Below are 26,743 nucleotides of genomic sequence, written 5' to 3'. Positions count from 1 at the left end.
AATAAATTTCTACAAATTTTGTTTTATATCTTTTAGAAATGTTCAGTTAATAAATTTTTGAATATGTGTGTTAAAAAATTAATACTCTATTTTGGTATTACATAAAATTCTATCTAAATACTATTCATATGACAAAAAATAATAAGGTACTATACTATTTTTTATCAGCAAAAAATAATTACTAACTGAAAAATTCACTACAGTTCAATTATTGTTCATAGCAGCTTCAGTTATTACTGCATAAAAATTAAATATAATATTTATATAAAATACCCAATATCTATGTGGTGCAATCAGAAATAAAATGGACTTTTCCCACTGTTTGGCAATAGCATAGAGTACAGCCTTTCTGATATCAAGGATCACTGCCTTAGACATTTGTGTGCAGTCTGCTATTTTCAAACCAGAGTAGAATGCTTGCTACTAGCAATTTTGTAATTAAACCACTTCTTGCCCAATTATATTTATTATATATATATTATACTATTATATTGTATTTATCAATGAATTACAGACTTATCTCACATATGAGACACTATTATACTAATTTACAATAGTACATACAATTTAGACCATTTTTATTTAATAACATATCCCAAAATGCATTTTGGCTATCTTTGCTTAGCCCTCTTCAGTTGGATATAGGTCTAAAATACAGGAAAATGTTTTGAGATAATACAGAACTGTAACATCAACTTGCATAAAAATGTTTTTAAAATTGACAAAACCAGTTAAAATATGGCCTTTACTACAATTAAAAGAACATTAGAATTATGTTGTACATAGATTATATTACTATAGAAGTAAGGTGTTCAAATAATTAAGTGTATACAATAGTTTAATGAGGTAAAATATGCACAATAATTGTTATATTATGTGTATATTCAGTAAATTAAATTAATTTATATTTGGTAAAGGTTTACATCACCCAAATGTCACCTTTGGAATATGTTTATCACAATGTATAGATGAACACCAGAATAACATCTATGAATATTCTACAACTTAAAATTTTTAGATATTGTGAATTATAATATACATATAAGTGAAGATCATTCTGGACGGTGTGGCATTTTTTTTTTATTATGTACTATACAGTATATCTAACACATAGAATGTTTCTTCCATATTTTGAAACCGGATCGTATTTTTTATTTGTTTTATAAGCGCAATGTAGCGTAATAATGATCACTTGGCACAAAATTGAAATAAAGAAATGAATCATGCCAACTGATTGTTATTACGCTACATTGCACTTATAAAACACACAGAATGTTAACATAGTTTGTACATGTATTGATGGTTTAGTTTGGTTAAATGTGATTGGTGCCAAATTCTAATACAGTGGTACCTCAGGATATGAAATTAATCCGTTCCGAAACTGAGATCGTATCATGAAAATGTCGTAAGGTGGATCATCTTTTCCCATACGATTACATGTAAAACCAAATAATTCGTTCCAACGCGAAAAACATACTCAAATTAAAGCCAAGTAATACATTTAAAAAAATAACTGTAGTAAGAAAAACAAATGAAAAATGCGAACTAATGTAACGTCGTATGGTGAGTTTTTGTTCGTATCGTGGAGCAAAAATATGTTCGAATTTCATGTCGTATCCTGAAAATTTCGTATGCTGGGGCGTTCGTAACCTGAGGTACCACTGTATTCTTTTAATTGTAGTAAAGACCATATTTTAACTAATTTTGTCAATTTTAGAAGCATTTTTAGCATTTTTAGAAGCAAGTTACAGTTCTGTATTATCTCAAAACGTTTTCCTGTATTTTAGACCTATATCCAACTGAAGAGGGCTAAGCAAAGATAGCTGAAATGCTTTTTGGGGATATGTTATTAAATAAAAATGGTCTAAATTATATGTACTATTGTAAATCAGTATAATAGTGTCTCATATGTGTGATAAGCCCATAAATTTAAATACAATATAATAGTATAATATATATATATATATATATATATATATACGAGGGCTGTTCAGAAAGTTCGCAGCCTCACATAGAAAAACAAACAAAATAATGTTAAAACTTTTTTTATTTTTCAATGTAATCTCCTCTGTTAGCAATGCACTTATTCCAGCGATGTTCTAGCTTTTTTATGCCATCACAATAGGTCAATTTGTCAAGGTGTGCAAAATACTCGTTCACTTCAGAGATGACTTCGTCATTTGAGTGGAATCTCTTTCCAGCCAAGAATTTTTTTAGGTTTGGAAAAAGGTGGAAGTCACTGGGGCCAAATCAGGTGAGTATGGTGAATGTGGAACTGATTGGAAGCGAAGTTTGTTTATCTTTTGTTCAGTGATTCTGGCAGAATGTGCAGGTGCATTATCATGGTGGAACAGAACTTTTTTCTTCTTCAAGTGTGGCCTCTTTTCTTCAATTTCTTTCTTCAGTTTTTCCAAAAGTTCACAGTAATAGACAGCATTGATGGTCTTTCCTCTTTCTAGGTAGTCAATAAAGATGATGCCTTTAGCATCCCAAAAAACTGAGGCCATCCCTTTACCCGCTGATGGAACTGTCTTTGCCTTCTTTGGTGGTGGCAAACTGTGGTGTTTCCATTGCTTCGACTGTTCTTTTGTTTCAGGAGTGTAGTAATGGATCCACGTTTCGTCAGTAGTCACAAACCGACGCAAGAAATCCTGTGGGTTTTCCTGGTAGAAGTCCAAACACTCCTTTGACATCAAAGTGCGAACACGTTTTTGCTCGGCGGTCAGCAGATGTGGCACCCACCTTGCTGAGACCTTTGTCATACCCAAATCTTCGGTTAGGATGTGGTGCACTTGGTCGACAGAGATGCCTGTTGTCTCAGCTATCTCACGCGTTTTCAAACGGCGATCTGCTAATACCAAATCGTGAACTTTGTCGATGTTTTCTTCAGTGACAGCAGTTGATGGCCGTCCGCTGCGAGGGTCATCTTCCACACTTTCTCTGCCAGATTTAAAAAGGGCTGTCCATTTTTTCACAGTAGTGTATGAAGGAGCAGACTCTCCTAAAACTTCATCCATGTCAGCTTTGATTTGAGATGGGGTCAATCCTTTTTTCGTCAGGTATTTTATGACCGCACAAGTCTCCGTCTTCTCCATTTTTGACAAAGCATGTGCACACTGACTATCTGCTAAGCTGTCATGGCAAAACTTTTTGACAAATCAAGCGGAAATTGGTATCGTATCTTTAGCAAGGATTGCTGAATTATTTCTGCCAAAAATTAAATTGATCGCAGCGCCGCATATAGGCAAGGCCGTGAACTTTCCGAACAGCCCTCGTATATAAATTTTGTAATGTGTTAGTGTTCTGATATGATTAAAGAATACAGCAAATGGTTTGTAAATTGAACAAAGCACACATATTAAATTTTGCATTAAATTTGGAAATTGTGCCACAGAGATGCTTAAAATGCATCAAGAGGTCCATGGAAACCGAGTCTCAAGTAAGACCACAATCTCTGAGACACAAGAGAGCAGAGGCAAGTCAGAAATGCAACAAAGAGCATGTTGATTATTATTCTCAATCATAAGGAGATTGTGGCTGGGAATTTGTTCCTCCAGTCAGACAATGAAATCAGACTTTTACTGAGATTTTTTGAGGCTATTTCATTAAAACATTCACTACAAAAAACCAAAACTGTAGTGCAATCAAATCTGGCTCCTCTATAATGACAACACTCCCCATGTACAGCTTTCAAAACATTGTGTTTTTGCAAAAAACATGTACAAGACAGCCTTTACCACCCACCAGATTCAGCCCCTTGTCATGAACATCTACTGCAACTTTTTCAAGAAGGGAAAGGATATTCTCCCACCATCATAATTTTTGTTTATCAGACTACTTTAGCTTGTATTAGGTAATTTATTGTACTACTGAGTGAGGCAAAGAACAGAATTTTCCAACACTCCTTACAGAATTAATTGTATGATAGTCTTTCAAAACGTCCCTTTCCATCAATTAGAAGACCTGATACAATGGGGAAAAATGACCTATTTCCCTCAACATATGCCTGTATTCCTTGTAATTTGTTTTTATTCTCTACAATAGAATTGAAGCTCAAGCGAAAGCATTTTGAGTGTGTCAAGGAGATCTATCTAGTCCAAATTATAACATGTGCTTCAAAATTTAAAAAAAGTCTTCCAAGAGGCATTTGAAACTTGGCAGAAATGTTGGGATTGATACATAAATGCAGCAGACTAATTTGACAGGAATGACAGCCACATTTAAATTAGTTAAATATTAAAATTTTTATAAACTAAATCTAGTTTCTTTTTTATTGCACCTTGTAATTGTTCCAAATATATTTAATATTCATTTTAAAAATTTCCTAGAAATAGATAGCACAAAACATTTACAAAATTTGTACAAAAATTATTAAATACTATAAGCAAAATCATTAATAGTGACTCAATATTTTAATTGAAAATGTTTCTGACCCATTAAACAGGCCATTAATAGTACACATTTAAAATATAATGTATGGCATAACATGTATGTCTTGTTAATTTTCTTATATTAACACAAATTATCACACAGGCGTTAATTACATATAAATATCACTATATTTGCAAGCGCTTTCGACGTACAATAAAATGTCGTCCTCAGGCAGACACAATCCAATCTCAAATAAATTTTTTTTCCAAACAAAGCTTTCGAAAATAGATAAAATGAATAAAATAAGTACAGTAAAACCTGTCAACAGCGACCACCCACGGTTCCTCAAAAAGTGGTCTTTTAGACAGGTGGTCGTCCAATATAGGTGGTCCTGTAATAACGTATTTCTGTACATACTTTGTGCACTTTTTAGCCATTTCTACTAAAAAGCAAAACTCAAGGTAAGCAAAAATATGTGAATATATATAATATGTAAGTTATATGAAAAATATGTAAGTTATATGAAAAATATGTAAGTTACTTCGTAACAACTTTTTTCTTTTAATGTTTGTTCAGTTGCTGAAAATGTTTCAAATCAATTTGTTTTTAAACTTCTCCAAATATATCAATTTCATTTTATTTTTTTAAATTGAAATCAAGTACAATTTAAGTGAAAAAATGTTTTAAACATATTTCATCTGTCCAGCACTGGATTGTAATAAAAAGTTGTGCTGAGTCTAACTAAAATTAAGATATATATTATAGAAATAAAAATAGATTATTAGAATAAAAATATTTATATAATCACTTTATTACTAAAATCTGTAAATAATAAATGCTTATAAAATTTAAAGTAAACAAAACACTCACCAGGGCTTGTGTCTTAAGAAATGAATTGCACAAAAGAAAAAATATATATATTATAAAAATTTTGAAATGTCTGCTATTAATACAAAAGTGTATGAAAAAGTTATCTTTTATTTTTTTGACAACATCCAAAAGTAATAATGCCAATGGAAATATAATGAAAAAGGACAACACATGATTCATTAACATTAAACTTCTACATTCAGAAAACACTGGAACAAAATCAACACGTGCCTGAACCAGTTACCGATGTTGGAGAAAAGACGAATAAAAATCGTAAATATTTTCAAACCTTACTAGTTCTTCTTAAGACAAAAAAAGTGATGGAATGTAGAACAAAACATAGAATATCAATATTTAATCAAAAACTTCATTAAGAAACTTCAGACTATGAGGCGTTAAATAAAATTAGAAGAAATATTTTAATCTTGCAAGCGCTTTCAACGTAAATATGTACGTCGTCTTCAGACAATTCAGAATCGAATAGAGAATTCGAACAGAACATTTAAATTTAAATATTAACAATTTTAGCCATGTTTGAAATATTATTATAAATAAGATTTGAATTTTAGAAATAAATATTTAAAATTGGTGCGCATGCGTTTTAAACAAATAAAGACAAATAAAGCCCGATTGGAATGGCTATTAATTATTTTGTAAATGCGAAAGATTGGCGCGTGTGCTCCTTAATATGTATAACATAAAAGCCAACTGGAATGGCTATTAAGAACAAGTAAATTTTAGATTTTGAATTAAAAACATTTTGTAAATGCGTATAAAATTTTTGCACGCATGCGCCTTAACATACAGCATAGAAGCCGATCAGAATAGAGCCATAAGTGCAAGTTTACATTAAAATTTTAAATATAAAATCGTGACATAACTTAAAATACATAAAACATGCATAACATATAAAAATAAAACGCACATAAAGAGGCCAACACGTATGCGCCTTGATTCATATAGGAGGTGCGGGAAAGGGGTGTAGAATTAATGAATAGTTTTCTTAATGAAGTTTTTGATTAAGTTAACTGTTGGCGTGACATCTGAACCGAGTATTTAATACACCTAACAAGAATATCAATATTTAAACAAAATCGAACCGACTTGCAATTTTAAAACATAGAATTGGACACGCAAATGCACTGCATGTAAACGACGATTAAAGGTCCGTGTCGATGGGGGCCTGCCAGGTGACGAACAGATTGAGCTCCTCTCTATAATTTATGCAGGTGGTGGAGTGGCTAGATTTGTAAATGGAGATAGCCTCCAAACACCTTAGGTGCTCAGGGTGAGGCGAAGAGATGATGAGCCTCGATGTCAGGATCGGCCGCATAAACTGCAAGAGTGGTAGAGTTCCTCCCATGCAGAATGTCTGCATTGCATTCACATATTCTGATTCCCAATGATCGTTTAGTTAAACTGATGTACACAAGGCTCCTGTCACACCTGTGGTCCTTAAGCAGTATAGAGTAAGCGCCTGGGACTCTGTTGGGATTGGGGAATAAAGCTAGAGCCCCCTACACAAATTGGAGATGGCCGCCCACTCATTGATAGCCCTCTCCTAGAGGGGTACTCATACATCATCACTAACTCCGTGGATCTCATTTCACTCCTAAAGGATCTTCTGTCTCCTCCACAATTTATCACTTTGTTGGATTTTAAGTCTTTATACCCCTCACTGGAGCTCCCTCAAGTGTTTTGCGCCCTCAGAGACCTTCTCTTTGGAGTTGTTGGAGATCACACCTTGCACCAACAGGCACTGGAGATAGCCCACCTGTTATGTTATGACTTGTTTTTTAAGTTTAATGGAATTGTTTACATGCATAAAAGAGGAGTCCCTATGGGGAGCCCAGTGGCTGGAGACTTATGTGAGGGTCGTCAGGCAATTGAGCACAAGGTTTCTCCCTAATATCATTTTATATAAAAGATACATTGACGACATCATCATCCTGTGGAAAAATATACCTGATGTGAAGGCATTTGTGGAATCAGTTAATGACAATCCTTATGGATTAACCGTAGAAATAGAACAGGCTAACTATATGGAGGTCCACTTTTTAGTCCTTAACATCAAGATTGAAGGGTCGTCTATCCACACCTCAGTTTACCGTAAACCAAGTACGGCCTCCCTTTACATCCTGGTTGGGTCATGTGACCCATTCCAATACAAGAATGCTGCATTCAATATGTTAATCAGGAGGACATTTTCTGATTTGCCCACTACTGCTGCACTTGCCATCGAATTAATGCATATTAAACACCTAGCGACCGTCCATGGGTACCATAAGCTAATCAATGGATTAATTAAACATTACCACCCCTCCATACGTACATACGCCATCAGCTTACGTAACGTCAACCCTTCAGAGGATAAGACATAGGTACCCATCACCTATAATCCATACATGGCTTCGTTATACAAGGAAATCGCCAATAAATGCCGCATTAACATCGCATACAGAAGATGTCTGACCATCTTGGACATTCTCCATAACAAGAAGGATTCCCGATTCCAACAGACTCCCAGGCATTTACTCTATACTGCTTAAGGACCACAGGTGTGACAGGAACCTTGTGTACATTGGTTCAACCAAACAATCATTGGGAATCAGATTACGTGAACACAATGCAGACATTCTGCATGGGAGGAACTCTACCACTCTTGTGGTTTACATGGTCGATCATGACATCGAGGCGGCTTTCAACCAAGCGAGGCTCATTGTCTCTTCACCTCACCCTGAGCATGTAAGGTGGTTAAAGGCTATCTCCATTTACAAGATTGAGGTGTGGGGCAACTGTGTTTAGATGTGCGTGTGTTTGTGCTTCACATTCGAATTGCGTTTTTTCCGGATTAACACAATGTTGGTGAGTGTTTTATATGTCATTTTAAAGCTTAAATCGAGCTCTTTCGAATGCCATTTAACTTTTTCTTCTCCGACTATTTCTTCGATAGTTACAACAGTTTCTTGGGCACAACCACATGGCTTTATAACGGATGGCTTTTTCGCGGGAATTTTGTGTCATTGGTTTCTGATGTTTATTCCACTGTTCTCGTCTCTTAATTCTGGTCTGTTTGATACCTTATTTGTCAACTTTTATCTATTAGTTACTTAATAACCCTGACCATCACTGGCCAACTTTCGGCCATTCTTTCTTGGCTGTTCTATTTGGCCATTGGCACTGATTTTGGCGTGCTATTAGATAACATTGCCCTTGTTATTGTATTAATTTTTTGGCTTCTGATTTTTTTTTGTAATCGCGACAAATATTAACAAAGGGTCAGAGGTCATTGATCTCGCCATGTGATCGTGTGATCTCCCCTAACCAACCCTAATTTGGTCGCTTGTCCTGCTCCTTGGAGTGTTGCTTCCGGATTGCTTTGAACGAGCCATATATCATCGGTAACGTAAAAATTTGTACTTTTTCCTGGTATTACTAAATTTGTTCTATATAGCGGTTTTTTGTACCCTTCTACCTGATCCTAATTCGGTTTCTTACTTTGCCGGTTGTTGCTAAGCTACTGTTTGCTGGCAATCGCATGTTATATCATTTTGTAGTTAAAATTCTCTCTGTATCACTGACAAATTTTGTGATTACTTCTGCATGTATTAATGGTGCACCATGGACTCTAACATGCTATCAGTGTTTTTGGACAATGCATACAAAATCGCTGACAAGTTTAAAGGTTACTGCGTGAACAACCGCAACAAACGTCTTGGCACAGGAGAGCATGTGCAATACATCTCCAATCAGATCCAGAAGATTATAAACTTTGCTGAATCCGCCATTAATGAACTCAGTCCACCGGTGAAACATCTCACCTCTACTGCTACAATAGAAGACCCAGCCCGTGCATCCTCTCCTATGGGAGGGAATGCATCCCACAGAAACAGAGATAACCAACAACATGTGTGTCCCTCCATCCCTGGAAACTCCCATATGTAAGGGACCTCTGTCCCCTAATCATAACAAGTCATTGCTTACTGGCATGACCCCAACATTTCCCATCCTGCTGCTATCCAGAAATAAACTAACATCTGATTACCACTCTACTGATCTCAGTAAAAAACTTGCAGAGATCATCACCAAGATTGATGACCTGACTGAATGCAATGAGAAGATCCACAAGAACATGGAAGACATCTCTGAAAAGCTTAATCAAAGAAGCCCTACAGGACAACTAAAGGAGATTTCTGGAGAAATAGACCAACTAATTACAGATCTTAACTCCACTCCCACTGAAAAACCACTGACGTTCAGTGCTATCCTCCAATTGGGAAAGACTATAAATCAGATTAATAATATAAAAACCCCGAAAACTCCTACATTAAGCACTGAAGTTTTACTTCTATACCAAAATAACAATGACAAAAGTTGCAACAACCTAAGAAAACTTATTTATAAAAAGATTAAGCTGTCACAATTAAATATAGATGTAAAGAGGGTCAGAAACATTGGTAACAGTGGCCTGGCCGTTGAACTAAAGAAGGCAGCAGATGCTCTTAAATTACAAAAATATATTAAGGAAAAAATTCCTGAAATATTAATAGAACAACCAAGGAAACGACTACCAATCATCATACTCTATTCTGTGCCTGCTCAAATCACCCGTGATGAGTTTGTGCAGCTCATCTTTAATCAAAACGATATTGTAGCCAGAATTTCCACAGAAAAACATTTTAGACAGGTTTTCAAAATAAAATTCACCATGGGGAAAAAAGGAAATGCCTTCACAAACTGGATAATTGAGGTAACACCTCAAATTTGAAAACAACTATTAATGCTCAAAAAAGTCAACTTGGAATGGTTTCACTGCAGGGTTGCAGACTTCTGTCCCGTCCTGCAGTGTTTCCGCTGCTGCAGATATGGCCATTCCACTAGAAATTGTAGAGAATCCACTGCAACTTGCAGCCATTGTGCTGGTGATCACACCTTTAGGGAGTGTGAAAACAAAGACAGAAAACCCATCTGCATAAACTGCAAGCGTGAGAAGGTCAGCAACCATGAACACAATGCTCAGGATGGCTCCTGCCACATTTTTCAGAATATAAAGTCCAACATAATACGACAAACTGATTATGGCCAGACAAAATCATAACAAAATTAGTTTTCTACAGTACAACGCTGGAAGAAGCATAGCCACGACTTCCATACTCAATAGTATCATGCACAACTATGACTTCATTACTTTACAGAAGCCATATTGTATAAAAAATAAACTGGCTTGTCTCCCTACCAACTGTACACCGCTCAAGGGCACCATCTACTACCACTGGGCTGTGTCCGTAGTTGCCAATCATAACTTCTCTCTCCTCCATCATGGAATCTTAAGTACTCAATACATCTGTTGTACAGAGATCGTCATCAATAATCACAGATATATTGTTATTAATTACTATTCTCCAAAGGGCCTAGATATTGACATTCTCAAAAATATCCAGTGTATCGTGAATACCTTTAATGAAGTCTACTTCATAGTCACTGGAGATACAAATGCTCACTGCCCTGCCTGGGGAGGTGAACGCTTGGACCGCCGTGGCCGCCTACTCAAAGATTTTTTTGCCCGTAATGGTCTGCACATCTTCAATAATCCTCATTCCCCACCTACCTTCACATCAAGCCAGGGTCACAGCTGGATTGACATGACAGATTGTTCTGCTAGCTGTTATCCTTCAATCACCAACTGGAAAGTATTGGACGACTCAATAGACAACCATGCTATCATCTCTTTCGAAATTGACACCACCTCCCCTATCAACCATCATCCCCATTCCAAATATAATTTAAATCTTGCCAATTGGACTGATCTACATTCTTTCCTTGACTATAACCTTTCTGATTGTGATCATGATGACCCCAACATAGCCTGCAGTCGCATTGAGCATAATATCAACATCATAGAAACTGCCTGCAAAAAGTTTATACCAAAGTATACCAATAAACGCAAGCTTGTCCCATGGTGGACACATGAACTGACAACTTTACGAAGGAAAAGCATCTGCCTAAGGAAGACCTACCAAAAATGCCATTCCAAACCCTAGCAGTCTAATTACAAGCAACAGTACCTCAATCATCTCCATCATTACAAAACTGAAATTAAAAATGCAAAACAGGAGTCCTGGAGGCAAATTTGCACCACTGCCTCCAGTAATCCATGGGGCTTTATTACCAAATTTTGCACAGTAAATTAAAAAAAGTCACAAATTCTTTATTCCATCACCTCTGGGGAAAACGTCTTTCATGTTTTGAATAAAAAAATGGTTAGTTTTTGCTTGGAGGCTCCACTAGAGCAGAACTCTGCAAACCATATCCAGATTTGCCAAAGCACTGACACCCCCATCAACACAGATAACGACCCTGACTCCATGCCACATGAGATTGACAATGCCTTCTCCAGCCTCAGAAATAGGAAATCTCCAGGATATGATGACATTACACCAGAGATCGCAAAAATTATCTGGAATCTCATCCCCACCAAACTCATCCATCTGTACAATGCCTGCCTCTGGCACAGCATTTTCCTTGGTACCCGGAAGCGGGCAAGAATTGTTCCCATCCCGAAGCCAGGCAATCCTGATGAGAGCAGACCAATATCCCTACTGCCTGTCCTTAGCAAGGTCCTGAAGCAGCTAATAAACAACAGACTTCTGTGGCACCTGGAGCACAACTCCATCCTCCATCGCTCCTAATTTGGCTTCCAGCCCCAAAAATCTACAGCCGACGCCATTAACAAAAGTCGTCAACAATGTTAATCTCCTGGACAATCATAAGTATGTCCTGGCCATCAGCCTGGACATCGCAAAGGCGTTCAACAGTGCCTGGTGGCCATTGATATCACAGAATCTTAGGAATATGAATTGTCCTGCAAACATTTACAAGATTCTTAAAGATTACCTTTGTGACAGATCAGCCACGTTACAGTGTGGAGGGCACACTACCAGCCGTAGTGTCATTTGCGGCTGCTCTCAGGGTTCTGCGTGTGGCCCAATCCTATGGGATATCATCTTCAATGACTTTTTGGTACAGAATTTTGGGCAACACAATACTATTGCATATGCGGGTGATGCCATGGTGCTCCTCGGATGCCGCTCTAGGGCAGACATTGAGAAAAATGGAACTAGCATTCTGGATGATATCTTAACGTGGGGAAAGGAACATAAACTAAACTTCAACATGCAGAAGACTAGATGCATAGTTTTTAATAAACCTGGACAATGCAACCTATATTTGAGAGTCCCCACCATTAAAATGGGGGGCCCATACTGTAACTGTTAAAAAGAATATCAGGTATTTGGGTATGGTGCTCGACCATAGCCTCTTATGGACAGCCCACATGGAATATATAGCGGAGAGAATTGGCCGGATCTTTAACCCCTTTTTGCCTACTTTTTATTTTAAAATCTTTAATTAAACATAAAAAATACTGAAAACTGAAAAAAAACGAAAGAAATGTGTTAATTTTGAAGAAAAAGCTTCAAAGTTTAACTTCCTTTGTCTTGCCTTTCTGCAAAATTTGACACTGATGAGTCATTGTGTTTACAGCTGTATGACCTTGAGAACACCTGGTGTTGAATTTCCTGGGTCATTCTCATAGATGACTCGGGAGGACAAAGGTTTAAAGTAGGATGAATATTAGCTGGCAGTATATTTTTAAATATTTTAAAAAAATTAAAATTTTAATTGCAATTCCGACCTCTCTGATTTAATTAAACTTATATATAATAAAATATATTAATTAAAAAGTTAAAAAACTATTGGAGGTCGTTTTTGACATCAGAAATTAGCTTTAAATAACTTTACTGAAGTCAAATCCGTGCACTACAACTTTAGAACGATTAATTAAATTTGATTAAAAAAATCCCATTAAAAAACAATTAAGCATTAATCATGCATCATTAAAGGTAAATTAAAATCGCAATAAAAAATTTTTGAAAAAATTTGGAGACTTAAAAAACATTCCAAAAATCCAAAAAAAAAAAAATTTTCTAGGAGGGTCCACAAGACCGGTTTTTCATAACGCTATGGAACCTGCTTGGGTCAGACTCCAGCATGGTGCAGAAGGTATTAATACTTTTGCCGGCTTTGCAAGAAGATGGGGCCTAGCTTCTGATGCAATGGAAATTATATACAATCATATCTTCATCCCTATTATCACCTATGCTTGAAGCAGCTGAGGATGGGCTGTCCGCAAGGTACACATCAAATGGAAGCTCATTGCAGCACAAAGAAGCACTCTTATCCACATCTCTCGCACCTACAGAACATCATCCAATACTGCACTTCACGTTCTTTCCAAAAAGGCTCCAATTGACAAATGTATCAGTCTTCAGGAAAAGATATGGCATCTCGAGTGGGGCTACAACATACAATCCACTGGCAACACTATTTATCATCATGACCTCGAATGCGCTGTACACTTCGCCCATACTAAGCATCCCTCTTCTCCCCACAATCTCAACTTTCTGCCATCTGACTTCATGGACATTGAGATTTTCACGATTAATCCAAGATTACCACTAGTGTCAGCAATGGGTATATTGACTACCATAACAATAAAGAAATTGCCTCAAGGCAGTACAGGCTGGGGACAAACTGTACTGTCTTACAGGCAGAAATGATCGCCATCCAGATGGCAGTCGCCTGGGCAGACTCTAACTTTATGCACAGGAGCATCATCATCATCATCTCAGATAGTGCATCGTCCATAGCGCTACTTAAGAAGAGATCTCACCATCCCATCTCTACCATAATTCACAATACTATTGATAATTCTAGCAATTCCTATCACATACTCTAAACACGTGCACACCAGGGCACACCCGAGAATGAAAGGACAGATGCCCTGGCAAGGACTGCTGGGGAAAATGGTAATCTTCCTATCACCTACAAGCAGCTGATCATCAAAACTATCAAGACTATCTTCTGGAAGGACCTCATTATGTCCTGGCAGCAGGACTGAGATACTTATAACCACCCCACCATGCATGATTTCATTCCTAACATCGAGCATTTCCTTAACTCTTGCTGGTATAGGCCCGGCCAGCATATCAGCCAATTCCAGCCCAACCATGGAAGTTTCCATTCATACCTGAAAAGATTCATCAATAAGCCTAACCCCAACTGCTCCCTCTGTGGAGTAATGGATGGCAGTCAACACTACATCTATGACTGCCCCATGTTGGAGTTGAAAAGATTTCAACTGAAGACAACGATTGAGGCACATGGTGGCACATGGCCAATTGACTGCGATAAAATCTTCGACAACAAAGATATATATGATGACTTCATGATACTTATTAATAATTATTTTGTAAGGACTACTGTAAGTGTCTACAACTAGTTCCCATTCCATCCACATTCTTCGACTCTGTAATTGGTGTCCCTGCTTGTTTTTGGTGTCTGTATTTGTCTATACGCATACATTTAGTGCCTGTATATTTGCACCTACATTTGTATTTATATCTATTCTACTGTGAATTGTTATTTTTATTTTACCTGAGATTCACTCTGTGACTGTGCTTAAATATCTGCATGTGAATTTATGTATTATATCATATGTGTTTAATTTCCCTTGATACTATTTTATATTATTGTAACAATTTCTATGTAACTATTTCTATATAACTAATCTTTTGTATTTTGATATTTTGTTACTAACTAATTTCTATTCTAGTATCTAACCTCCTTTACTCCATTTGTCACACATTAATTAAATAACTGTATCTGTAATTTGTATCATTCGCTCAGGATAGTACTGGGTTATACCTGTTGTGGCACCCAGATACATTGTACACAATGTGTTCAAATAAAATATATGTCTATATGTCTATCTCCATTTACAAATCTAGCCGTGCCACCACCTGCATAAATTATAGAGAGGAGCTCAATCTGTCCATTGTCTGGCAGGCCCTCATCGACATGGATCTTTAATCGTTGTTTACACACAGCACATGCGTGTGTCCAATCCCACGTTTTTAAATCGCAAGTGGGTTCGATTTTGTTTAAGTATCGATATTCTATTTTTTGTTCTATGTTCTGTCGCTTTTTTCGTCTGAAGAAGAACTAGTAAGGTTCAAAAACATTTACGCCTTTTATTCCTCTTTTCTCCAACACCGGTAACTGGTTCAGGTACATGTTCATTAACATTAATGCATTTGTCCCATCACTTCAAGAGTTTGAAAATGCAGTCTTCAAAAAGTATTTCTTATGAGCAAAACAAATGCAGCACCTCTCTGAACTTCCTGATCATTGTGAAATCTCCTTCCTTCAAGCACTCTCTTTATTAGCACAAAAAGACAGTAATCAAAATGGTGCAGAATTAGGGTTGTAAGAGGTAATCCAGGACCTCCCATCCAAAAAATGCCAATTTTTCAGACATAATGCCCACTCACATATGGTTTGCATTGTGTCTGAAAAACTGGCACTTTTTGGATGGGAGGTCCTGGTTACTAATGTGAGATTCTAAAGGGAGTAATTAAGTAATTAAATTAATTAGGTTAAAACTTAAAAGAAGTGGAAAAAACCCCACTTCCCACCCACACGTGATACTCTGATAGAGTAAAATCGATCAAATATCAGTCTAAGTCAACAGTCACTACGATGTTTGGACTTAGGTGTCAAACCAATCGATTATTAATGATGGTAAAATGTCAGACAGATGGAATTATGAGTAAGGCGAGCCACAATAACAGCTAGAAAATAGCCATAATTCATCAAGTGTCCATTTCTTGACGGCTCATATCAGCCAAACCCAGGCCAAACTTGAACTTAGAACACATTAAATCAAAATCATCTGAGATCATTCTCATATGGGATGTGTATAAAAGGGGCTCAAATCCAAGCATCAGAGCAGACACTTTTCCAGAAAATGAAGGACCAAATCTCTGTCTGTCTCCTAGCTCATCTCGCTGTCTCCTGGCTCCCGTCTCTCTGCCAAGATGTTCCTGACACAAAAGGGAGGAGGACTACTCGCTACAGACTGCCAATCCTGGTGCATTTTGCCAACATCCCATACAACGAAATCTGGAATCATCTGTCTATGAGGTATATTACTTAAAGAAATGTAAACTCTCTCTCTACTACAATTAGCATTTAAGAACTTAGAGATAAGTAGTCTCTATATTTCGAAATGGATTGTCCTGCAAGGGCATGATTGTAGATATATATATGAAGGCATGTAGTTGTCCCTGTGTACTCATTGCTTTAGCTTATTAAACATTGTTATTGCTGACCTACCTGTCTCATTATCTTGTAGCTAGCCAACACCTTATCGACTTAACTAACCTCCTCCCACTCAAACTACAGAGTACCCTTCTATTGGGACATATTTTGCTGCATATTGGAATATTCGCAAGTTAGGACTTGAACTATTACTATCCTAACTGATGTCAGGAAAAGCTGTCCTCCAGATTTTATGATCTGGAAACAACTATATTTAAAAGCCATCCAGTACAAAGAGAGCAGGTTTTACCAACCCGATGCCGCCTAAAATTAGGGATTCCCCTATCCACAGATTATCTCACACCTATCTTATAACCCTAATTCTGCACCCTTCTGATACTGTCTTTTTGAGCTAATGAAGAGAGTGCTTGCAGGAAAAAGATTTCACAATGATCAGAAGGTTTAGATTGAAGTGCTGTGTTGGCTTTGCTCACAAAAAAAACACATTTTTTGAAGATGACATTCAAACTCTTGAAATAATGGAACAAATGCATTAATGTCAAGATCAAATATTAAAAAATTGTCTATTGTACCCTCTTTTGATCATATGTGTTTCCTTTGATGTTACTTCTTTTGTGAATAGTCAAAAAACTAAAGGTTGAAACTTTGATAAACCCTCATAGTTTATATTTTTATGTACATATATAAATTTATATAATATATATTTTACATGTATGTATGTATGTATGTACATGTACGTATATATGTGTATGTACCCACACACGTAAAATATTCACACACACTTAATACACACATTATGTAATATTAAATTAATATAACTTTAATAACTTTATAACTTAAGTATATTATTAACAAATAAAATTAACTTATCTATACACAAACAATGTAATATTTTATGTAGTGTTATCTTTTGATTAATAAATATCATAATAACTTGTTCAATACCAAATAGCTAATCTTATCTTGATTATAGTAAAAAAATAAAACATTCTAGTAAAATATTTAACAGACAAAAGAACAAACAGCTTAATTATGGAAGTCGAAGTGAGTTGCAAATAAATCAGTGTTAAAAATATACGAGGGAGTCCAATATTAAAGGTACAGGCCAAAATTACACTAACATTTATAATGAAAGAAAATATTTAATACATTCCATAAAAACTACATACTTTTGTTTATTTCTTCACATAATTGCCATAAATGTTGAGACATTTATCCCAGCATGATACTACTTTAAACATCCCTTCATGGTACTGTTGCTTGTCAAGTTGCTTGAAGTCCAGAACGGTATCTTTCAATTCCTCATGATCTGAAAAGCATTTCCCCGCCAAAAATTTCTTTAAAGGTCTGAATAAATGAAAATCTGAGGGGGTAAATCTGGACTATGCTCCACATGTCAAATCAAACCAAACTATGGTTGGCACAGTGGAACTGGGAAGTCCTGCAACATCCTCCATATAGTCCAAATTTAGCCCCCATCAGATTTTTATTTATTTGGACCTTTAAAGAAATTTTTGGTAGGGAAACGCTTTGCAGATCAAGAAGAATTGAAAGATACCGTTCTGGACTACTTCAAGAAACTTGACAAGCAACAGTATCATGAAGGAATGTTTAAAGTAGTGTCAAGTCGGGATAAATGTCTCAACATTTATGGCGATTATGTCAACAAATAAACGTAAGTATCAAAACACTTACTAAACACCTTTTCTTGCATGAAAAGGTGTTTAGTAAGTGTTTTGATATTACAGTATGCAGTCTCGAACAATTTAAACATAAGTATGTAGTTTTTATGTAATAAACTAAATATTTTCTTTCATTATAAATGTTAGTGTAATTTTGGCCTGTACCTTTACTATCAGACTCCCCACAAATAATATAAAAAAAAACAATCAAATAATAATGTGATTTTACATTGACGATTTTACTTTAAGAATAAAAAATTCTAAATAAATACCTTGTAAAATTCAAAAACAAAATTTATATTTATTAGAATTATTGAATTCTGGCCAGTAAATAGTTAATTTTTGAATTTAACAATGAATATCAAATGTTTAATCTTTTATTTAATGCTTATTTATGGAAAGGTTTTGATATTGCAGCATATACTAATAATGCATAATATTAATTTCTAAATGACAAATGAATCAACATTTTAAGCCTGCAATAAAGCATTTCACTTTATATGATTAAATATAGTAAGATAAATTATTGTATTTTCTTAAATAAAAATTAAATTTTAATAGTTATTTGATAATAAAATATTATATTTTAGATTTAATATACAATTTCTTTAAACAGATGTGTAACATTTTGAAATTAGTATAAAAAATTAAGTCTTTTCCAAGGAGTCAAACTACTTTTAATATTAACAATTTTAGAGGCCAATTTTCTCTATTTTCAAATAGCTACAAAATAGGACATTTTAAACAAAAAATAAAAATTTGTTTAAACTAAAAAGACAATTTACACAAATTTTTCCAGCTAGCATTCTACTTGATTCTTCAAACTGAAGAAACCATACTTCCTATCAAACTCTGTCAATTCAGTTTTGATGTTAAAGATTTGTAATCTAGATATGAAGATGAAAACAGCCAAAAAGTTTGCTTATGGTATACTTTTAATATTTGAGTTAACATATTTGTGCAATAAGACCCTTTTCAAAGATTAAATGTATTTCATGCCAAATAACTATTCAGATTAATTTTAATAATGTACATATACTCCTCTCTACCTGCACTTAAAAATCAATAAACCACAAAAAACCTTTTAACATGCAGTCTTTTTACTAAATCTTCTAACACTTTCAGTCAGTTGATTGACCTTCTTCAAAAAAAAAAAAAACAATAAAATAATAATAGAAAAATTCCGATTTATAAAGAATGAAACCTATTTTGAAACATTTTAAAATTACTTTTACATCTAATGTGCATGTCCAGTATCAATACACGAATAGATAATTACAATACATGGGATAACATAATATACAAAAATACAAATAAAATAAAAATAACGCAAATAATAACATACAAGGCAAAAATGTTCCTATTACTTTTACTGTCAGTGAATTTTTTCTTACTAATGTATTCATATTAAGCACACCCTCCATGCCACTGAAACTTTATACTATTCTCTAAAGTTTATCGCTTGTCTTGCTTGGTTTGTCTTGTGTATGTGCCATGCTTCTGCATACTTAATGTGTTGCTTGTCACGAATATTTTGGATTATTTCTGCCCATTCCCATTTCACTATAACTTCTGTGGGGCTGATATAATATAAGTTGCTAGTGCAGTGACTGGCTACTCATTCCATGTTACTTTTATGCTCTTTTACCTTTTCTTTTAATGACTTCCCTGTGGCTCCAAAGTAGTATAGTTCTTTTTGAAGCCTTTCATCTTGTAAGAGTATTCCCTAAATTCCAGGAATAAGGCTCTGGTCTATATATATATATATATATGTGTGTGTGTGTGTGTAACAATATCCCAAATGCTACCATTCAGTTTAGTCTTAATAATGTAAATAACTAAACTATGTGAGATTTTGTCTGCCAAATAATTCTAAAAATCAAACTTATAGCTAATTCTTAAAGTATTTTTGTTGTGCTTAAATTTTCTTGAAAAAGCTTGTTTTTGTAAGATTACAAACTTAACTATAAATCCTAACTTCTAATTGAAAATGCTAAAATGAAAAAAAGTATATTCCTAATCTAACAAAAAAGCAATACTTCCATCAATTGTGCAGACATTCAAATTTTTGAATTTTTACAAGAAGAATGATAGAATTATATACTTTTAATAATATATTCGTTTTTTCATGTTCCAATATGCAACTTGTTAAATAATACACTAAGTCGTTTTTAAATAAAAATTGTAAAGAATATTATTATTAAACTGTTAAACTGTTTTATATCATAAAAAGTATAATATTAACATGAATTATATAATCATACTTATGACTATACTATAATCTTAAAATTTGGTTTTAAGACCAAATGATCTGCTAGATTATATCGGGCCTGATACATGTTAATGGATGTTTATACAAGATTCTTTTTTTTAATTAAAAAAATATACATTACATATTATTTTTGAATTTTAATTCAAAAATAGTTCTTTTAAGTGCAGCTTTTAAAATTCTATATTTTTTATATAAATAAAATGTGTCGTAACTTCCAATGATTTAATACCCCATTTGTTAATCTTGTATGTCACATAATAAAACAGTTTTAGTTTGAAATCATTTAAAATATTAGAAATAATTTCTGATTTCATTTAAAAGACATCATATAAAACATAGTACCCTAGTACCTTGTATCAACAAATCAAACAATTTTAAAAAAGTTACAATAACAAAAAGGAACTAAACATGCCATGTTATTTTTATTTTTAATATTATAAAGATCTCAAAAAACTGTAGGACTTTAAAAATTAAGTAAATATTAAATAATGATTCACAAAGTTAAACAGTATATATAACTATATTATTATTTAAAGAACAAGAATATCTATTATTTTTAGAAATCATTAAAATATTCTTAAATTTTAATCATTTGTAAAAACTGAAGTTTTTGTATCTTACCTCTAGCTCTGCTTGTTTTCTAATTAGGGTTATATTAAAAAGATCCAATTGTTTCTCAGCATTCTACAATAAAAAAATTTTTGCTTAATAATGAAATTTTATACACTTAAAATAGCTCATAATAGTCTTTGTAAACAAAATGATTTACTATTTAATGTATATATTGAATACTAAATATATATTAGAAAAAATTATTCTATTATAAAGCAAAAAATTTGTTAAGTTTATTTTTAAAATTCTTATTAAAATAGTTATGAATATAAAATTTCAGATCGTCTAAAATCAACCAAGTAGACAAAATTAAGATTCTACCAAAATACTAAAATGCAAAAATATATTTAATTATATTGATATTATTACAAATATTTAATTTGTTTTTTGTCATGATACTCAGGTATATAATCAAAGAACTAAAATATACTGTATATATTTAGACTAGTTTTTAATTTTAATCTAAAAAAGTCAAACATTGAAACTGTATGAATACATTCATCAAAATATATCACATCATCCAACAAGTCAAAATTAAAATTTACATAGATTGATTTAGATTGATAGATTTTACTTTATGAATAGATAATACAGTGTGCATAAAGTAAGAAAGAAAGAAAAAGAAATAAAAAACAAAATACAGATAAACTAAAATAAAAGGTGGATAAGATAATATAACAACAAAAATTGAAAAAATAAACAGTATATAAAAACGTATATACAATTGTTTAAGCAGACTGCACAAATTTAGTTGTATGTATGTTTTTATTTATTGTTTTATTTTTTTCCATTTTTGTTGTTATATTACCTTATCTATCTTTTATTTTAGCTTTATCTGTATTTTGTTTTTTATTTCTTTTCATTTTTTAGTTTATACAGATAATATTTTATTATTTTTATGTTTATAATTTAAAAATATTTATTAATATATTTTTTTAAAATGTTCAAATTTGTAATTTGTTTTGTATGAACAGTAGTCCAATTCAAATTGTCAATGTTGTTGATCTAAAGATGAGATTGAAAATCTCAAAAAGCAATTAATCCGATTAAATATCCTGACTCCTTTAACCATTTTAATTTCTTTTCTTACATTTGCAGTGAATTTACCCAAAGGTAAATTGATAATTATAATATGCAAAGTATTATAGTATATTTTGGTTAATTTTGTTTATGTTTTGTTATGATTCACAGCAATGTTATCAGAAGTAGTATATTTCAAAATTGGAATACAGTCAATCCCCCTATAATGCGGTAGATACGTTCCACTTTATAAGAATTTCACGTTGTAGGAATCCTTAAATACATGAGCCAATCACAGCCCGGCACGTGTGGAGTTTACGGACTACAGCTGTTTGAAAGGCTTTCTTCCATAAAATTAATCGATCCTAGACTAATTTGACTCAACATTTCCAAAACACGTATAATTTTTTGGGAATAATCCGTATAAACTATGCTATAAACAACAAAATTGTAGGATTACTTACCGAGTGTGCACCGTTCGACGTCACCATTGCTTAAGCTTGTTTTCATCGCAGAGCAGTGCACCAAACGGCGGGCGTGTTTTCTGATAAGTTATTTTTCTGCGAAAAATTTGTTGAACTTTGGAGACACCATTAATAGAAATAATTTTTATGGCCGTTGAATAAGAAATGTTTTTTTTCACAAGAAATGTATAAAATTACAGTACTGTATTAGACTTACAGTACCTAATTTATATACTGTACAGACGATAGTAAACTCAACTTATCCGCCTAAACTCTCTGTAGCGTGTAAGTAGTTCAGCTGCTCGTCTACTATTGGTCCAGATTGGACCAATTCTGTTGCGACATGAGTTGGCAATGACATTTTACCGCATTTTACAAGTCTCTCTTAGCGTTTTTATATGAATACGGTCGCAATTTTTTCGCCGCGATATACGAATCCGCATTATATGAACCCGCGTTATAGAGGGGTCAACTGTATACTATTTCTGATAACATTGCTGTGAATCATACAACTAATTATGCTTACTGTAGTCACCAATATTTATAAATACTTATTGTTAATTTAGAAAACAATTACTAATAAAAATGTAAAATCTCTTTTTATTATATTTACTTGCATAGTTTCTTGGGCATTTTTTGACATTTTCTGTCTTAAAATTTTTTGCTTATATATTTCTTTATAATCTCGACAAAGATGCCGGTGGTTTCTCATATGGTCCCAAGACCAATCACGTTTCCTACGACGAATATCTTCTTCAAGTATACACTGTAAAGCAAATTTCCACCTATTTAAAAAAAAAAAATGAAAACCCATAAAAGTTTGAAACACTTTTTTTAATTAAACAGAAAATCTGTTAAAATTTTCATACCAAACTGAAGAATTTCCTTTTAATGGAACACTTGGGTGATATTTCCTATATAAAGAAGCACGTGCCATGCGATCTAAGGATTGAAGTAATTTCATTATATCTTGATACTGAAAAATATAGAACATAATAATTATAAATAAACAAATTCAGCTATTTGGTATTTCAATATCCTTCATGATTAAATCACATCATAATTTGATTTAGTAAAAATTAAATAATACCAAAAACATATTCTAATAAATTATGATTAATTCATACAACTCTTCAAATATAAATTTTTATTTAAAAAATATAATATACTTCATATCAAAAACTTTTTGAGTCGATAAAATATATATATTTTTAAAGTTTTTATCATCATCGTGTACAATAGACATTTTAGATCAAGACTGACCAGGATATTATATTTAATAAATTAATCTCACATTTATTCAAAAGCAGCAAAAAAATGTGAAACATCTTACATCTGAAAACTTTTCTTATGCCTTCCACTATATTTCTATAATTTTGTAAATTGTATTTGATTTTTGTTTAATTTGGTCATCATTGTGGCTATACATAAATTTTTATAATGTAATTTTTTCAAATTTAAATTCAGTCCAATAGTTTACTGTTATAAACCAATTATTACTGATTATTTTAATAATTAGAGCAGGGGTTGCCAAAGTGGTCAATATTCTGACAATTATATAATTTTGCTGACCGCCAGCCTTGATTTGAAATTGGATAGCCCAATAGTTCAATCAATGTTATAATTAAAATTTTTAAAAAGCAGGTAAATTTATGAAACAAAAATTTATGAAATTACTAAAAAGTTAAAATAAATTTAAATTTATTTTCTGTGTGAAACAACACAATTTCTATAGTTCGGTTGCAAACAAAGAGAGTTGCAAGTAATTTAAAAACTGTAATTAAGGATTCAAAAACATGCAGGCAAAATTAAATAAATAAAAATTATTAAAAATAATAATTAAAACTCTGGCCTTTACACCAAAATTAAAACTAAGAATAAAATCAAATTAATCAAAATTAAATTTGAATCAATTAAAAATTAAAATAATTTAAAAACTATTTTGAAATTTTCAAATCATAAATGAAATTAATTTTTAAATTTACAATATTTGTGTGCAATGGTGAGATAGAACATTTTGCTTTAATATATATACAGATTGCCGTCAAGCCGGCCCAATGCCAGCCAGATGGCATCCCTGAAGTCACTTTATCTTCACTAAAATTGGGACAGTTAAAGAAAGTCTCATCTCTCCAACTACATGAAAGAAAAGTCAACCAATGATAGACATCACCTTTGTATGGGGTGTTGTGTACTCTGCTTTGTTGACATGGAAGCTTCCAATAAACTAATACTCAATTGTTAATATCACAATTAAAAAATTTTAAATCTTTGACAGAAACAAATAATTAATTTTCTTAATGAATGTAGAAGAATTGTTTTTAAAAATCAGAAATCATAATGAGATTTGCTCAATTCCAATTCCCAGAAAATGTCCAACTTTTCCAATTTCAATTAATAATATCCCATCACTAGTTAAAATATTCAATGTAATGTACTAATTGCATTGTTAAGATGATTTTAACTATCTGTAAGGATTATAAGATTAAGTATCAAAAATAGCAAAATTCTATTACTACTTTTTATTATCTATCATATTAAAACTTAGACATGTTTTTAATATTAAGTTTACTACTTACTAACTTAAAACTAAGTTTATTAACAATTATTTTAAATGGACATTATTAAAAGTTATACCTGGGTTTCATTAATTCTTAAAGCAATTTCTTCCATTACCACATCTAAATTGACTTTAGGAATTTTATATCCAGAACCATCAGTTTCTGGCTTAGAATTAAGTATTAATCTTGCAGTAGCATTTATTGGCCCAAGTACTGTAAACAAAAAGTTTAGTTTTTAAAGTCAGGTTTTTAAATAAAAAGAAAAAACTAGATAGTAACAAACATGTTTGTGTTGAAAATCAAAACAGTAATTCAGATCATTTAAAAAATTATTGATATATTCGAAATTATGAATGATACTTGTATATTTGATTGTTCAGGTAATTAATAATTTAGTTTCTAACCAAAAAAATTAACATATATTACAGTTTTAATTTCAACACATTTCATTATAATACAGGAAATCCTTGTTAATTCAAATTCAGATAGTTTGAAATCCCATTAGTTCATAACTGTACTATTTGTCCTAACTGTGAATAGATATTTACATGTTAAGGAATTCAGTTAGTTCGAAATATAGCTACTTTGAAATTTGAAGTGAAAATTCTCTCTGAACTAATATGCATACATTTACTCATTCATTTACATTGAAGTGTGTCCATGCTATAAGAGAACAATAGACAAACAACAACTCTAATCCAGTCAATATGGCTTTGTTTTTACATTGACACATTTTCATCTGTCGCCTTAAACATGAACTATCTGTTTTTTCTCTTATCTCATAAAAATGGCTACTTTTCAAAATTGCAAGATTGGGCTACAAGTAGAAGATTGAGATATTTGTAGGCTCCAGGTTACTACATTTGGGCAACTTACTACTTTTTGGGTCACTAAAAATAATTTGGGTTACAATTCAAGGAATTCTGCTTTACTTTTTATAAAACCTATCTAGCAACCTGTTAGGTTCTCACTGAACATGTGCTGTTTATCTGCAGTTTATTTATATTATTATTATTAATTAACAAAAATAACATTCTGTATATGTTTCCATATTCCGTTTGCTTAATAAATTATATAAGTTACACTTTTTTACATCATTACATCAGTTACAGTATTTGGCATATTTTACAGAAATATGTAAATCTCAGTTAATTCAGAACTTGATAATTCAAAGTTACCATTATTTCATCCCTTGAATTTTAAACTAATGAGGATTACGTGTATATGAAGAAAACATAAGTTTACATCTTTGAAAAAATAATTAAAAGAAAATATTATCCTTATAACAAATTGACATATAAGAACTTGTATTTATGATATTTATGTAAATTTCTAATCCATAAATGTTCATGTTTTATTTTTGACTTTGTTTAAATGGCACATAGTACAAAATATGAAGTTTAAAGACTTTTGACAAACTTAAAGTTTACAGTGCAGAGAGCAATTCAAAGTATACCCACATATTCACATATACAGTTGTTGGTATACTTTGAATTACATAGTGTACAGGCATGTGTGTGATTACATAAAATTTATTTTTATGAATTTTGTATTGCTGTTTCAAGATAATTATTTTACTAATTTGTAAGAATGTACAAAATTTATAAAATTCAGTATGAATTAATCAACTTGAGAAAAAGTTTGTAGAATTGTATAAATTATTTATTCTTATCATATCTCATTATGAATGGTAAATTAATTCATTATATG

The 26,743-nt window shown here is 32.6% G+C and overlaps 1 protein-coding gene across 1 annotated transcript in view; it reads right to left on the bottom strand.

Annotated features, from left to right (window-relative positions):
• Positions 1-26,743, bottom strand: part of LOC111622618 (vacuolar protein sorting-associated protein 13-like) — a 435,263-nt gene that overhangs the window by 348,377 nt on the left and 60,143 nt on the right. The window contains exons 11-14 of the mRNA XM_023365028.1: positions 25,110-25,246; positions 23,342-23,448; positions 23,086-23,257; positions 20,967-21,060 (exon numbers count right to left, since the gene is read on the bottom strand). Coding sequence (XP_023220796.1) covers positions 20,967-21,060; positions 23,086-23,257; positions 23,342-23,448; positions 25,110-25,246 — 510 coding nt within the window. The remainder of the gene's footprint in view (positions 1-20,966; positions 21,061-23,085; positions 23,258-23,341; positions 23,449-25,109; positions 25,247-26,743) is intronic.

Source organism: Centruroides sculpturatus, unplaced genomic scaffold, assembly GCF_000671375.1.
Source record: "Centruroides sculpturatus isolate CEXI.00-Female unplaced genomic scaffold, Cexi_2.0 scaffold106, whole genome shotgun sequence".
Lineage (NCBI taxonomy): Eukaryota > Metazoa > Arthropoda > Arachnida > Scorpiones > Buthidae > Centruroides > Centruroides sculpturatus.
This window is presented reverse-complemented; position numbering and strand designations above follow the sequence as displayed.